Consider the following 17681-nt stretch of genomic DNA (forward strand, 5'->3'; position numbering starts at 1 on the left):
ACAGATGGATACATTTTTTGATATTACACCAGAGCACTGATTTTTGTTCCCTAGTTTAAAAAATGTGAAACTTTAAATCTCAGTTTATATTTTAACATTATGGTAAACAGAAAGGAGCAGGACAGAATAATAATGGATGGTTTTTGTTTTTGTTTTTAAATTGGCATTTGGGCCAAAAGTATTGCTTGGTTTATTCTTCCAAGAAGTTTCTCTTGTTGTGACCTCTCTTTTTAAGCTTTATATCAGCAAAACATAAGCAGAAATAAAACAGTAATTGAATAAGTGTTCACTGTTGAAAAGAAATAAATATAACTGCTGTTTAACTAGCAAAAAGTTTTTACACCGATTTCAGGCTAAGTGCTATTCCACAGAGAGACATAAAACTGCACTTGAAGTGACCAAATATTATAGATTAAAAATGTGCTAAATTGAATAAATATATAAAATATTCTAACAATCTGAGAAAGTAATCAACATTGTAAAGAGAGACAAAAAAAACAAACACACACATATAAATAATATCCTGGAAAGTTATATTACAGTTGTATTATACTGTCCTAAAAATAAATTGTTTATTAATAAATCATATAGGAAAAATATTTAAAACAATATAACTAACAGTACCAATACTTCTTCAAGCATTAGTCTGGCAAAGGATTTTATTGTCAACTGATGAAATGTTTTTTTACAAACCTGCTTAGAATTGCTTTCCAACTTCTGCACAAGGCTATCCCAACGCTGGGCAAAATTTTCAAGACGGCTTTCCAGCTTGTGAGCTACTGCTTTATTTTTCACAGCTACAAGGAGGTCTTGGCTGAGTGAGTTTAGCTTACTCATCATTTGCCTTTTCATTTCCAGGTCTCCTTTTAGGATCTGTTAAGCAAAGCAACATCAGGAAGACAAATAATTCAAATGGGGAAAAAAATCCTTTGAGGAAATATGCTAAAAAGAGGATCATAGAATCATAGAATATCCTGAGTTGGAAGGGATGCACAAGGATCATCAAGTCCAACTCCCGATTCCACAAAACTCACCTCCCAAAAATCAGACCTTATGTCTGAGAGCATTGTCCAGACACTTCTTGAACTCCAGCAGGCTCGGTGCTGTGACCTCTGTCCTGGGGAGCCTGTCCCAGTGCCCAACCACCTCTGAAGAGCCTTTCCCTAGCACACATCCTGACCCTCCCCTGTCCCAGCTCAATGCCGTTCCCTCAGGTCCTGTCACTGTCCCCAGGGAGCAGAGCTCAGGGCCTGCCCCTCCGCTCCCCTCATGAGGGAGAGCTGCAGGTCACCATGAGGCCTCCCCTCAGCCTCCTCTGCTCTGGGCTGGACAAACCAAGGGACCTCAGCTGCTCCTCATACACATTCTCCTATAGACCATTCACCATCTTTGCAGCCCTCCTTTGGATGATCTCTAATAGTTTTTATGTCCTTCTTATATTGTGGTGCCCCAAACTGCACACAGTACTCAAGGTGAGGCCGCACCAGTGCGGAGCAGAGCAGGACAATCCCTTTCCCTCAACCAGTTAGCAATGCCATGGCCAAGCCACCCTAGGGTATGGTTGGCCCTCCTGGCTGCGAGGGCACACTGCTGGCTTAGATTCAGCTTGCTGCCAACCATAACAACTGGATCCACTCCATGGGGCTGCTGGGCTGCTCTCCAGCCTCTCATCCCCCAGTCTCTACAAATGTCTAGGGTTGCCTCTTCCCAGATGCAGAATCTGGCAATTGCTCTTGTTTATGCCTATTTTATTTTGTTTTATTTTATTTTATTTTTTGATTGCCCAGCCCTGTAGTCTGTCAAGATCTTTCTGCAAGGCCCCTTCACCCTCAAGGGAGCCAACAGCTCTTCCTAATTTAGTGTCATGTGCAAACTTAGTATGCATTTGAGTCCTGCATCCTGATCATTTATAAAAGCATTGAAGAGAACTGGCCCCAAAATGGAGGCCTGAAGAACCCCACTGGTGACTGGCCACCAGCCTGATGTATCCCCATTTACTTTAACCCTCAACCCATCAGTCAATGTTCACCCATTGTGTTATGTATTTGTCTGGCTATATGCTGGACATTTTGTTCAGAAGGACACTGTGAGAAACAGTATCTAAAGCTTTGTTGAAATCCAAAAAAATTGCATCTACTGGCTTCCCTTGGTAAAGAATTGAAAATGGTCAAGGATATTTCATACAAACTCCTATACTTCTGAGCTGCTGTTACTGTAAAAACTGCTGGTAAAGCTGACATAGTGGAATGGACAGATTGCACTTCACAAAGCAATATAACATGACAGGTGGAGCAACTCCAGTCATCAAAGCATGCCTCAGGTGGTGGTATAAATCAAAAAACCTAATAGCTGTGTGACTTTATAACCTTAAAACTGCAGTAATGTTAACAACTATATCAACATTTCAAACAATGTTTCTTCAAACATTTGTTGTGCTTTGCCATATACTGCATATTAAAACTGGAAAAAAAAAAAAAAAAAAGGTTTCTGGAAAACTAATTTTTAACCCCAGAGAAGGGTTAAAAACAAAACAAAACAAAACAAAAAAACAACAAAAAACAACAACAACAAAAATGAAAGAAACGAAAAAAGTTCTTAAAATAAGTAACTTAGTGTTGACAGTATTGAAGAACCATATATTCCTCATCTTTCTCAGATCTGAACAGCTCCTGGTTATACAGCAGTCATCTCCCAAGGAATCCAGAAGGCTGGGGAGTCTTAGGAGCACTCCTGAGTGTGCAAAGAACATGGCAACACAGCTGGGAGTCTGGAAACCCCAGTGTGCAACCTCTGCCCTCTGGGAGTCACCATACAGCTTGAAGGCATAGATGCTAATGGCAAACAAGGTATCTACAGTCTTCTTTACATCTCTACTGCAGTAAACTACAAAGGGATCCAGAAACTCCTGGGATCTTTACATACAAACCTCTCTGTAAAGTAGGCTGTTCAAAGATCCAAGAGACATCCACAGTTTCAGCTGCCACCTAGAATTTTTTCATTTTATTTTAATTTTCTTAACTGTACAGGTTTACCTCATTCAGTTTTGTACATTAATTACTAATTCTCCGCATACTTATGGGTACTAACCAGGGCCAAATTATGAACTCTTTATGCAGCTGAGGGTTGCAATCTAAACCTCAAGTCTACACATTTCAAAAGGGATAATTATACAATTATTATAGATAGATTATAGATATAAATTAGCATACATATACTTTTCTGTAGCCAAATGCTCCAAAACTGTAATATAAAACACATCTAAGTAAATAAAAATGTGAAGCCTTTGTAAACATTATTATGCCATTTATGTGTGATTTGAAACATCGTAACCACTGATGTTAGGTACCACGAATATCAAAATTAAGTTGACATCTCCCTAAGAAATAGCTGCTACCATGATTCATATTTAACCATCTGTTTACACAGTAGCAGATCTAACACAGGGAACAGACTAGGTGTAAAACAAATTACCAGCTTAAATTTTGCAAGGATTACTATATTTTACTTTTCCCTGGGGCATAAACTGTCAAAAAAAGCTTGTTTGAAAACTCCATACCATCAAAACCATCAGAAGTTGTACTTGGTGAAACATCATTAGAAATTCTGTCTTTGAATGTTTTATTTCCAACCTCTGTTGATGTCAACAGCTATATAAAATGAGTTCAGCATCAAGCCAAGGATACAAGAGTACAACCAATAAATGAAACAACACAAAGGGAAGGTTGCTAAAACTTTCTGTCAAAGCTACTGCTCACAACTACCTAACGCTCTTTTGTGATAGTAACAGTTAAACTGAAAAGACATACTGGAGGATTCTGTTTTCACATTTCCTTACTGAAAACGTGCTAGTGTTCTACAGTAACCAATACATGCTTTAGTTTTGATTTTTTTTTTTTCCAGTACAAGAATAGACTTTGAGCTAATATCAAAATATGTAATTTAGCTATATGCAAGAAAATAAACAGGACTGCTTGCTTTATGAAATGAATTATCAAATAACTCAGTCATAACTTCTATCAAGTGCATACTGTAAACTCCAATATTTGAACATTTTAAAGCAGTTTCCTTATTTGTGGTTAATGTGCTTTCACCAGGTGTTTTGTTTTGTTTTGTTTCCAAGTTTTTACTTTAGTTATTACTGTTTTGCTTTTACTTAAACCTCACCAAAAACATTCTTGGCTCATTGAAATATTCTAGCAAGCAACATCTGCTGTAAATTAATTGGTTGGCTGTTGATTTATTCAAGTAAGAATCACTGTTAATACAGTATCTTATTTATTTCTTCTAATAAGTAAAGAAATTTGCGTTTAGTGAAGCAAGTGAAAATTTAACTAGATGTTAATCAATTGAATTTATTAATTGAATTAACTCTTTTATACCTTTGCAGTAGTTCTCAGCATTTTTTTTATTAAAAAAGAGAAATACCATCCCTTTCATTTTACAGGCTGCAAAACTTAAGCGCAGAACATGGAAACAGCATATCAAGCCCATGCCATAACTGCCAATAAAATTTCACTTCATTCTGCACACTTATGTTATGCCTTCTCCATACACAATATCCTCCAATTTATTTCATGCTCTATGTCACCCTTTGTCTTGTGTAAGAATTAAAAGGTAATAATAACCCAGTTATTATAGGGAAATATTTTTAGAACTGGAGCAACTACACTTCAAGATCAGAAACAAATGAACACAAGTCAGTGTTAATACATGAGCAAATACAAAATATTTAAATATAGGAATAACACATATACATATATATAATTTTAATATATATAAATTCTGAATGAATCCTCTTGCACAAGCCATTTGATATTAAGAAATACTTATTTTAAAAAATAAAAATTACCTGATCAAAAAATATTACACACAGATATTGTGGATACTATATATAAATTAAGAAGAAATCTAATTGACTTTATACCAATTAAAAAAAAAAAAAAAAAGGAAAAGCTAGAACTGGATGAATTGGTAATTGATCAAAAAGAAATTTCACCTATTCAGATGGTAAAAAATAACAATGAAAACTTGACTGCTAAAGCCAACCAAAAAGGAGAGACAGCATCGTAATATTTGGAACCTCCTGAATCTTTATTTTTTTTAGATGGATTTCAAGTTCCCACTGTCCAGAGTGTATCCTAATTTCCATACACTAGAGCATTCTGACACCAAATTGAAAATCAAAGTTTAATTTACATAGTTACAAACGTGTTTTAATTTGACTCCATTTCCCAGTTTGGCAGAATGACATCTGAGAAAGAAACCGCAGAGAACTAGTATTTGTTAATAATGGTGAGCCTGCAGTCAAATTTCTGGCAAACATGTTTGTTAATACAAAGTGAAATGATCAGAATTTGGGCTGCCAAAATCTCCCAGCACTTGTAAAAAAAAAAAAAGGAATCCACATGTAGACGATCCCAATACTTCTGTTTAGGATTGGGATTATCAAACCAGGTGGTTCATGTAAAATAGGACAAATAGACTGGAAGCTCTTCTGCCATATCATGATATCAAAACTAAAAGCTTAAGATATGATGTTCACTCCTACTGAACTTGTTTGAAAGCAAACAAAAAAAAAATACTGCAGTTTGCTGCTTGAAATGATTAGACAACTGGTAGACTGAGCTACCATACTGTACAAGCATTTTTATGTTCATAAAGAACATATGTGAATTCTGATTATTACAACCCTAGAAAAGGCTGGCCCTAATTACATGTATAATGGCCATTTTTCATGACGGTTGCTTCATTACACCCAAACACATCACTATGTCCAAAACAACAAAAAGGCAAGTATGATAATGCCTAGGAGTCTTTTTTTTTTTTTCTCTCATATAATTTTTTCCTTATTAACAAAATAAATAATAATATAAATAAATAATAACATCTGTTTAAACAGAAAAATGAAGATCCTAAGTTCAAAAAGAAAATGAAGTTCCTAGTTACAATACTAATCTACCCACTTTAACAAAAACATGGACGTGAATGTTTCCTTTCCTCTAAAATGCATAAGCAGTCATTCTTTTGTATAAGATAATGCCTAACACACCATTTTATTTTCAAAACTCCTATTGTTATAGAACCATGTCTAGTTTGTGCCAAGTTTTGCATCTTTACAGGTAAGGCATCTCTTTAAGCCAGCGAGAAGTACATTCTGTCCATAAAGATGATAAATTGTAGAGTATTTTCTGAAGAATAAGGCAGAATATATGTTGAAAAGGGTGTATTTCATGAATGTATGTGGATTCCCAAAACACACTTGAGGTAAAGTTGTTAAGTGATATTAATATTAAAATTTAAAGCTTTTATGTCTTTAGCTTTTTCAAGTTTAGGGAATGTATAATGGATTTTGCTGTATGATAATTACTTACTCACATGCATATATGTCTTTGTGCATATATATAATCACATATTTAAGACACAATGCTACTGCAGTTCACTATCTTTTGGCAGAAGAGACAACCAAGAAACATATCTGTACCTACAAGTTAACAAGGTAACCAAGATCATGGACCAACCAATTTCACACACTATTCCATAACATCCATTCCCAGAAATATGAAGCAACTATTCTGTTAAACTGTATTGACTGAGAGTAGGATAAAATCACATGCACTCATATTCATGAATGGGAAAGCTGAGCATAATACAGGACAATAAAAAATACATACAGCTATTTTGCGTAGACTGGTCAACATTTCATTTTGATCTTTAAAGCCAGTTGTATGAATTTTGCTCAGAGCATCCTCTTTCTCAGTAAGCCATGCATCAAAAAGGCACTGAAAAAAGATTGAAGAGAACAGCATGAAAAGGCTTCATCCAGGCCATTTCTAGTGCAATTTTTGGAAGGATGTTCCAATTTATAGCTGCTAACACTACTCACCTGCTCTTCTGCAAAGTGCTGCCATTTTCTAAGAATATCTTGCAGAAGGACCCATCGCTCTTCTGTCCATCTGCAGATGGCTGCCCACCGGTTTCCAAAGTGCTAGAAGGAAAGAAAAACACAAAAAGTATTTGATTACATTTTTAAAAACAGTGCAATCTGATCTTCCTATAGCACAAATGTTTGTGAAAACACTTTCATAACTCACTTTTTACAATCTTAAGTCCTTAAAATATGTTGCATGTTACACTGAAATAGACTTACTGAAAATAAGTCTTACTGAAATAAGACTCAAGTGGAGAGAATAGGAAACGTGATATAGCCAGAAAGAGGGAGATAATTTCAACAGTAATCTAAAGACATATTTTTCTGTTAAGTCTTTGGCACTGTGCTGTCAAAAAAAATAAAAATAAATAGAAAAATCCATAACTTTATGAATCCCAATGCAAAACTACTTGAAATGTAATTACAGGGGCCCAAACAATTAACTGTAACAATAAAATATCTGTTTCTTAAGTTGTTCTGTCAATGCAGTTGATCTAAGTTCTTTTTCTCCTTACAAAATTGTCATAAGAGAAAAAAAACCTTTAAGCTATCAGTAGCACAAACCACAGTGAGGTTTCTTGTATATTTCTAGCATATGCTACTATATATCTTATATATCTGTGCAAAATGCTATGTTGTTCTTTCCCTCATTTTAATTGAAAGTGAGCATTATCACTTTACTTAATTTTCCTGTCAACCTTGAGTGAAAAATGCCTGAGACAGGATAGGACTTACTAGAGCTGTGATGGTGCAACATGCTATAAAACTTTTATTGTAACAAATTACAATGATTTAATTACCCTTGAACACCATATGCAAATTATTCAACTCCTCCCAAATAAGAAACCTTACAAAATCTGAAGGATACTCTATACTACTGCGTTCTTATTTTCCATCAACTTCAATTTCATATGTATTGACAAAATGATTTTTTTCCTTTTTCCTATTTATTCATATTTCATATGTTTTTATTTATTTTGCATGGGGTATTAAAATATTATATCTAACTGAAATGCATGTAAAAGATCCAAACATACTTTCTACCAAAATTGAAATTTTTATTTTGCACTTCCTATGAAATGAAAGGTAAAGCTTTAGGTTGCTGTTTGAATTTGTGGCTTTTTCTGTGACAATTTTATATCAAAGTAAAAAGTAAAAAGATTCCATATTTTTCTGAAGGCTCACACCATAATAAATCTTGCCGAGTGAACAGGCAGTTGTCATGACATTCAGTCATATCATTACTGGTGAAACACTTTTGCCTCCAACTTACTAGGAAACACTGCAACATTTTATTCATTCATTTTAGCTCTCATCATTAAATAACTTTGTAAATTGCATGATAATTGTTGCAGAAAATAATTGATGACCAGCCAATAAAAATATCTTTTCTTTTTTTTTTACGCCTTTTGTAGGAAACTCATGACTTTATATATAGTATTTTTTGGCCTCACAGGCTAAATACTATGTGTACTGTAATGCATAGTCAATAACACCCTTTCTGCATAAATGGTATTTTGACTAATTTTACTGATCTGAAAAACTAAAAATCTTATGTAGCAATCTTATGTTTAGTGTCATTTTTCCTGAATCTGATTACATTTCCACTCTACCTCTAGAGAATTTCAACCCCTTTTTTGCCCAGAAGGTAACCTAGCAGATCTGCAAATATGTAGCACCCATACAGTTTTTAACATTCAAATAAAGTGTTGTTTGTTTGTTTGTTTTCTTTCCTTTTTTTTTTTTTTTTTTCTTCCCCTTGGCATCTTTGCTTACTAATTACTAGTTCAGAAATCATAAACATATCATTCCTTAAAGTTCAGATGCTTCTTCTCTGAAACTCTTTCCTAACAATTCCCACAATTCAGGGTAATTTTTACTAGTCAACTACTAAAAAACATTGTAATAATTCAGTAAGTCATAACAAGGGCTTCTTGTCATTACATAACAACGCTCAAGACTAAATACTTCATTTTCCCTATGCCCTTTTTTCTCCACTAGCACAGGAGAAAATTCTATCTGTTTGTAAAATTCTCTGTATACAGATGGTGAGGTGAACCACATTTAGTTGTTTTGGTGCCTAAAGGTCTGAGTAACAGCAAAGTTTACGGATGCTAATTACATACTGTATTTTTAAAATACACTTACAGATTTTACTAAAAGATTCATAAATAACGCCAAAGTCAAGCAGCAAAAGTTTTGGGACACTAACCTCTGATGTTTTCAATGTTTTTAGTAAAGTCTTTTCATGACCAGACATCTGTTCACTGGTAAAACAGATCTAGATCAGAATAAATTACTCCGCACAAAATTAAGTGATAATTCAAAAAATAAAATAATAATAAAAGAAAAATCAGGTAGATACAAACTCTGATGCAAGCCAAATGCAATCATGTGGGAATTGTGTATAAGGTGCATAATGACTACTGAATCAGATCGCGCTCAATTTTGCATCTTTTTTCACACCAAATAGTACTTGATGCTGTAAGTAGCCTGTGTGATATCTGGGAACTCAGGCTGTACCACAGTTTTTGCTCCCAACACCCAGGAAAACATATCTCCAGAGAACTTAGCTGAATCCAGAGTAAAAAGTAAAATGTCTTCTTGCTCCTTTGAAATGCCTATTTTTATGGCCCTAACTGGAATTTTCAGAGAAATTTGCATGCAAAAGAAACTTTTCTTGTATTGAGAGGACTCTGAAAGAATGTTCTTTATGACTACAAAGGCAGAATATAAAACATTCCCAGTCTGCAAAAAAAGGTCAAAGTAAGCAAGTACATGAACAGGATAAAATGAATAAAAACAATGCAACTCTTGGGAACACTGGAGTGAATGAATAAAAAAAAGGAAATTATAAGCCTGAAGTCTGCAAGTCTGCAACTAATAGAAGAGCTTTTGTTTTTGTAAGATGCTTCTTTAAATAGAGTAATGCTATCCACTCCATAAAGTAGTGAGAAATAATGGATTTTTTTTTCATACATATATATGTATATATATGCAAAATCAAATTTAAAAACAAGTGTTTAGCAAATTCACTAAATTTCCCCTGTGCAAAATTTGATGTATTTCTGCAAGAACTAGCTATACTTCATCATTAATGAAAGGACAGTACCCTGAATAATACATGTATGAATACACAGTAGACTGTGTAAATTACACTCTTGGTTCCTTTCCTTCAGCAGCCATCAAGCAGTATTTGATACATCTAACGCAGATCTCATTCCAGCATGGATCGCTGAAGCTTGGGGAGAACACAAATTTGCATCAGCCTACCAAAGTCCGTAAGGGACCAACTGTCTGCTGGGTATAATTAGAGTAAAAATTCCCTACCTTCAGGGCTTCTTAATGTCTTTCAATGACTTCTCTTGGCTGAAGGCAATTTCCCCACACTTACTGAGAAATAAGTCAGACTATAGCAACTGATTCGCTAGCACAGTCCTCTGATTTTGAAGCATGAAATACAGATTTGAACCTTAGTCTGCATCTGCCTTTTTTGTAAATCTCTGGACTGCACCTATTGGGGTCTAGGAGTTACATGTCTAAATAGCCAGTTCTTGACAGCAGTATAAACCCACGGAGTCTCACAAAATGTCTCACTGATATGTCAAGTAAAACATGTGATGTCAAGTAAAAGTAGATGTAACATTCACACTCACCCAGGCTAGCTGTAGTCTCTCAGACTACCTTGTGGCAACAACTGTAAAAAGTCATTTTTGCTTTTTCTTTTTTTTTTTTTTTCAAAAAAAAGTTAGCTTATCTATGGAAAATTTATTGCAGGGAATGCTTTTGGCTTCTACACCATTAACTGCCTCTTAAATAGGACTCGGACACACACACACACACGTATATATACATATATATGTATGCATGTAAGCATACATATACATATTTTGCATATATATATTTGTATATACATATACATATATACACATACATATTTCAGGAATCACCACCTCAAAAATTTTCAAACAGAAAGACAACTGAATTGCAGCTGCTTGGAAAATGCAGTCTCGACTATTACATGGCAATAACATTTCACTTTCTTCAAAATACGATCCTGACCAGTATCTCACTCAGGCAGCCTTATCAAGTCTTTCGTCTGACAGCACACACTCTTGTTTTGTTCTCCTTTTAAAAGTCAGACTGACAGATACGTAATCAGGCTTTGAACTTTGCTCCACTGTGCTTTTGTCAAATGCTTTAATGGGTGGGCCTGTGAAGTCTCTCCTGTGCTTATATATTCAGTTTGCAAGTAACACATGAAGAAAACAAGCAAACAAACAAACAAAACACCCTATGTTCTCATACACTCAGGAAAGGTGATATAATGTTTTGCTAGTACAGTGGGTGAACTGTGGTAACTCCTTGGCATAAAGGCATGAAATTTTGCAGACCTCCCTAAAACCCTAATCCCCATGACATTTTATCTGTATTTTGTTGTTATCAATACTTGGAATACTGCTACATATTCTGTGACTTCCAGAGCAACGGGATTATTGAACTTTTCTTTCAGTCTCTTCTTTAAGAGAGCATGATTGAAGGAGGGAGCTGTACAGCAGCAGGACTTCCCCACACCACCCCGCACACTGCTCAGAGTGTGCCTGTGCTGCAGAATACACTGCCTCAGGAATTCCCTTCCTGGCATCATTCCAATAATATACCTGAAATGACAGTGACAATACAAATATAACTCCTCAGTGACAGTAACAATTGAGCATCCTTTATCTCAATTCCAGACACCTCCTCTACTAGTATGGTTAAAAAGAGGCATATTTCCATTGTGCTTCATTTACATACATTATTCTTTATGCTTTTTTAGTGGGGTAAACACAACACAGTAATGTGTGAGTTCTATTTAATGAAACTGCTAATAACCTTTTTATTCTGTAGGTTTACATAGGTTCACATAAAATAAACAGAAGACCAAATTAAATATATTAAGAGCCCTCAATCATTTTTACTGATGCTTACACTGACAACCTTGGAGAGTTTCCTGTATGGTTTTTGCTATACATCATACTTGAGTTTTGTTGCACATGCCTTTTCTGTAGGACTTTGGATTCTATGTCACGCCTGTAAGACTAGAACATCTTCTGCTTTCCATCACTCCATCTTTTAAACTGGTTGGCTTTCTCCACATACCTAATTTAAAGATAATCAACTCTGCCTGTTGTGAGGAGGGGTGGTGGTGGTAGAGAGTGCTGCTGTGACCCTATATTTTACTGAAGAACATTAATTCTCCAAAATATGAGATTAGATTAAATGTCCAATAATCCATGGTCTTCTATATTTTTCCCCATACTGTTCAAAGATCTCAGTTGTATATCTTCTAATTTATGAAGTATATTAAATATAGAATGTCTTTTTATTTTTATTTTATTTTATTTTATTTTATTTTATTTTTGGGTCATACCATAGCCCTCTTTGCAGGAACCTGCATTTTGCAAACATAGCGTAGTATCCCAGTTAAACCTTTTCCCATCTACTTTTTAATTTCACTCTCCCTCTTTCATTTGAGCTGTTTTCTTAGTTTAGTTAAGCTTATAGAACTGTGAATTTGCAAGGGATATGCTTCATTCCAATGAAGAACATACAAGCAATTGGCAAGAAATTCTGAGATAAAGACTGTCTTGAGCTGGTATACCATGATTCTGACACCAAGGATATATTTAAAAAGAAGTAATAATTGATAGTTAAGTATAGGCTACATTGTTTCTTTCACAGGGTTGTGTTCCCTGATGTCTAAGCAATTTGTAGTGTCGGTGTCCAGCATCTTAGCATCAATGTGTACTACCTACACTAAATCCCAGACTAATTACAGATTTATTGGGATTGGTACCCAAATTGGCTAGATTCAAGACAGCATACACATCTTACACATCTGTCTATGCTATGGACATAACTTTCAGCTGAATGTATTGAGAGTTTCTCTGGAGAAATCTTGGCCTTTAATGATTCAAAAACAAAACAAAACAAAACAAAATATTTTTATTTCCTTGAGCAGTGAAACAAAGTGAAGGAAACTACTTTCTCCTTTCTAAAAGAGAAAACTGGAAGGAACTTTGGTTCTAATACCAACGTACTTTTTGAGCAGTGACTGGACACCAGACCACCAACTCGGGAACATCTTTCTTTCTGATTCCAGCAGTCAATGTGTCCCATTACTAAATGTCCATCCAAGTTCAGTCAGAAGTTACAGTAAGAACAACACTTTTTTGTTGTTTTTCTTGTTTTTTAGAATTAAATGCTGAACTTTAATTTAAGGAAGTTTGACAATTTTTAGATCATCTAGGTTGCTAGTTTAATCACAAATGTGTCTCTGGTGCATCGTTTGAGGAGATACTCAAATAATTGTTTTTATAAAGTGGAATATACAGAAGTTACGGTCTGTTGTTTAAACTGTGAATCAAAACGCGATTGAGAAGAGGTCTGAAACAAATTGAAAGAATGTTGCTGCTAGCTTCTCCCAATGCTGGTACACTAGGAAGCCTTGCCAAAATAATCCTAAATGATAAAACATTAATAAAACAAGTGTACAGAAGAGGATATACTCTGAAAAAGAGAAATGAACCTAAGGACAGACTGAGATAATTCTCTTTATTTTTCTAGAAAATGTGAAACTATTGGGAAAGAAATTATACCTTTCTGCCCCTAAATTTTTTTTTTTTTTTTAAACCAACATGTTCTAAATATTTCTGATAACCATCATTTGTTTAGGTGATCCTACACATGGTTGTTTTTGCTTAGTGCAAATGGTTGGTTTTGCATATTTTTTACAGGTCCTCTTGAAATTTGATGGGGCCAGCATTAGCATTAAATAAATAAATAAATAAATAAATTGGAAATCATTTAATATAAATGTGTCTTTAAGCACCTAACAGTGGACAATGACATATAATGCACTGCAACACCAAAACATACCAGATGCACAAGTTTCCCATCAGAACAAAAATCTTTCAGTAAACTCACAATCCACCTAATTATGTAGGTTCTTGCATGTTATATCCTTCTCCTTAACTATAGCAGAAAATCACATTCCTTCTGTCAGTATTAATGAAATACAGCTGAGAAACAAAAGACGAACACTGGTCCTTGGTCTTGAGTATAAATAAATCAGGTTGATACTGAAGGCACCAGAAAAGTTGCTTTAAGATATTTGTAAAATACACACCTGTATTTACCCATCTATACAAAAGTCATACTCAGAAATATCTCCTGAGATACACCAATGTTACAAATAGTTCTTATTCAATCTTTTTTCACTTAAGGCTGATAGCTCTTTCTCCGAGACAGAAGTCCAGTTCTCTCAGTTCAGTTACCTGAAGCTGCTCTTCCAGCGCAGCAGTAGCTTTGTCTCCACTGTTTTCATCCACCACCACCACCATATGGGTTAGAGAGTTCACCTTTACTTGTTCCTGTTCCAAATCATCTTGAAATGCCTATAATTAAAACATAAATGATGGAAAATATATTCCCAACTAATAAGGCGCTGTGTATTTGGAGTTTCCCTGACTAATGTGAGTAACTAACCAACTGCAAGAACCCTGTAATCCTATTGCTCTCAATACTAAGTTTTAAATGTATTTAGTCAAAATAGTGTACACATGCTAACATAAGCATATTTTGTAGACTTCTATTCCTTTCATGAAAATAGTTTACTATTACTCACTCACAAAGCATAACTCTCACAGTATTTTAGACTGAAAATTTGGCATGAGAAAATATTTGTTGAGTTGATGTAGTTGGTGATTTATAGATATCATTACAGGATCTATACATAACAATAGCCCACACATTTTAAATAAACATTGGGTTAGATTGTGTACTTCATTAGCATTCTTTTTTTTTTTTAATTTCAAAAGTTTTAAAGTTACTCATTTTTTACATTAAGCAATCACATATGATCTTTGGCTGGCACTCCTACAAACAACAATAACATAGGATCAAACTATGTTAATGATTCAAGATTAGGAAATGCCACACCCTTATTGCAGAAAGCAGGACATAAATTGAGACGGGCACTTGATGATTTCTGAACATGAAAAAAAAAAGTTTCTTGCCCATTGACTTTTGGTATTCAGCCTGCTACAGGCTGTAATAAAACTCAGGACTGCTTTTTTTTTTTTTTTTTTTTTTTTTTTCCTGAGAAGTAGTAAACTGCTAAAAGTAGAGAAAAATCTATGAACATTTGCACAAACTGGTATTTGAATAATTTCTAACTTTTTCAAATTTCTACAACTCTTGACACTTCTCTGACACTCCCAAAATTTCCCAGACTTCATGCAATAAACATCTAATCAATTATTCCCTCCATCCTCACAACTCATTTATAAGGGCAGTATGGAGATCTCATACATCTTCACTCTCTTCAGAAGACAGTCTACCGTATTGTCACTAAACACTTAACCTATATATATAGGTTTATATATATATATATATATATATATAAAGAGTAAAGGAGAAAAGAAGAAAGGATTTAAGGTACTGGAACCTCTTAGTGGGTTTTAGTGTCTCCTCTTTATTTTCCTCGTTTTTTTTTTTCTTCCCTAACTTTCTGTGCAAGATGGAGACTCCACCTTTCTGCTTGTTAACAAAAATAAAACCAGTCAAGCTTCTGTCACCAAACATTGAACTGAACAAGTAGATTTATTTGCTTCTTCTCTCTGCTGAAATGCAACAAGAGAACAAGTGACAAAGATGGGAAAAACAGGAGCTAAAGAAGCATTGGTACTGAAACTTCAAGTCACAGAGAAGGCAATATTCATTTTCTTTTCATTTTTATCTATCTCAAGCTTTATCTTAATGTACTAAGAACAAATGGTAAATGTTAAACTCCTAATAGTTATCCCACTGTATTAAATTACTGGGTTCTGTATTTTGTTTCTTAAAGAAAACTTGAAATACACTCTCATCCCACTCACCCAAAAACCAGGTATCCAAGATCACATCCTTCCTGACACACTTTTTAGGTATTTATAACTAGCTACCAACCAACAGAAGAATGTGGATAAACAAAGTCCTGGACTGTGCCCTCAACACCTGAGTTGAGTGTGCTCCAGTGATTAATATATATATAGTATGATAGCCACAGTCTGAAAAATAACATGGTTAACTGTATATGCCAAGTCACAGTGGAAACCTTAAACGTATTACAAACTATGTTAAATTTTACCCTATCAATTTCCTGCTGCTTTTTCAAGTAGAAGAATTCACTTATGTATGAAGTGATGCCCCAGCTGGGGGTATTTTAAACCTTTTAGGTAAAACACTTCAGTTTTATTTGGGGATAAAGCAATAATAATAAAAAAACAAACAAAAAAATCCCACACATACAAAAAAAAAAGCCATATGATAACATGGCTTAACACAACAAAGGAATTCACAGACATTTGATGTTAAGGCATACATTCATTACCCTAAGACATTTCAGAGTTTTAATTCCTTCATGGGCATAGCGTGAGCTGATTTATTCATAAGAATCCTTTTTTCCGACTTTCATGCCACTTGCTTCAGAGAGCTAAACTATAAGCAGTTATCAAGGACTGTGAAGTTCACCAAATTATTAAAACAATCCTTAAAATTCAGACTTCTTAACTTTATCATGACAGTTCTTGATCAAGGTAGAGCACTCATGGATCCCTAGGTTCAGGTCACAACCAGGGAGAAAGTGACTTATTTCCCTATAAGTGAGTATCTGAAATATGGCAAAGCCAGGATGAAAAGTGATGCAAAAATGCAAAAAATCATTGCAAATGCAAGGAGTAGAGGTGTGAGTTTAACACATACTGTGAAAGGTTTGTGAGAAGTCAGCAAACCAATGAAGTTAGAAAGTTTAGTCATTTTCTAATCCCCAAATTCAATTTGCCCCAAGCTAAAGGACTGTTCTTTATAATTAAAGCATCTATTTTTACCATGCAGTTCACTGGAGACAATTATTTGTATAGAGGAACTAGTTTAAACAGGAATTCATTGAAGGCAGTCTTAAGACTAGAGTGTGCTCTATGCAGACCATTTGAATCCAAATTTGTAAAAAGTTCTCCTCAGCTTGTAGAGAGAGGAAAATTCAGGGACTTAATGTGTAACATGGATATACATGTTGATGAGTGGGGAAAGCAACAAAAACTCATAAAACTCCACAGTTGCTCTAATTCCTAGTGTCTATCAGATCACAAATTATGCAGTACATGAATTCCATAGCATACCTTATGCTCTTCTACTTGACGTTTTAAATCCTCTAGATCCGGGCCTAGGGGCTCTGAATCTATTTTCTTTGTCCTTTCCTCTGTTTTTGTTAGCCAGTCAGCTAATTGGGCTAGCTGCTGATTCTGCAGATCCATTAGGATTTTATGTAAACTGTAAAACAAAGAAATAAACATTTCAATTTATACACAAAAAAAAAAAAAAAGAAATATGTCCCATGTATACTATTAATTATCCATATTAATTCCCTAAGTCGAAAAGTAGAATACAGACTGCAAACTACACGACAGCTTTGCAAGGTTTACTGTTATTGTTTCTATCAGGAAACTTAACTTTCATGTAGAGAGTTGCTTAACTTTCTGAAGAGCTGGGCCTTTTAAAATTTATTTTATTAAAAAAAATAAAAATAATAATAAAAAAGTGTGGTTTTTTTTGTTGTTGTTGTTGGTTTTTTTTAAGTAATTGCTCAGCACAGGTTTTGATTTCAGTCTTAAATCCTATTCTTTCCAAAATGAAACCAAACAAACAAACCAAAACGAACAAACAAAAAACC

At 34.6% G+C, this 17681-nt stretch overlaps 1 protein-coding gene across 12 annotated transcripts in view; it reads right to left on the bottom strand.

The window, feature by feature from the left end:
* DMD (dystrophin) overlaps positions 1-17681 on the bottom strand; it is a 1246037-nt gene that overhangs the window by 760542 nt on the left and 467814 nt on the right. For all 12 annotated transcript variants that reach the window (XM_084515490.1, XM_084515483.1, XM_084515486.1 and 9 more), the window contains 5 exons: positions 17131-17281; positions 14248-14367; positions 6884-6985; positions 6672-6779; positions 694-873 (listed from right to left, as the gene is read on the bottom strand). In XM_084515490.1, coding sequence (XP_084371616.1) covers positions 694-873; positions 6672-6779; positions 6884-6985; positions 14248-14367; positions 17131-17281 — 661 coding nt within the window. The remainder of the gene's footprint in view (positions 1-693; positions 874-6671; positions 6780-6883; positions 6986-14247; positions 14368-17130; positions 17282-17681) is intronic.

Source organism: Aythya ferina (assembly GCF_964211825.1).
Source record: "Aythya ferina genome assembly, chromosome: 1".
Classification (NCBI taxonomy): domain Eukaryota; kingdom Metazoa; phylum Chordata; class Aves; order Anseriformes; family Anatidae; genus Aythya; species Aythya ferina.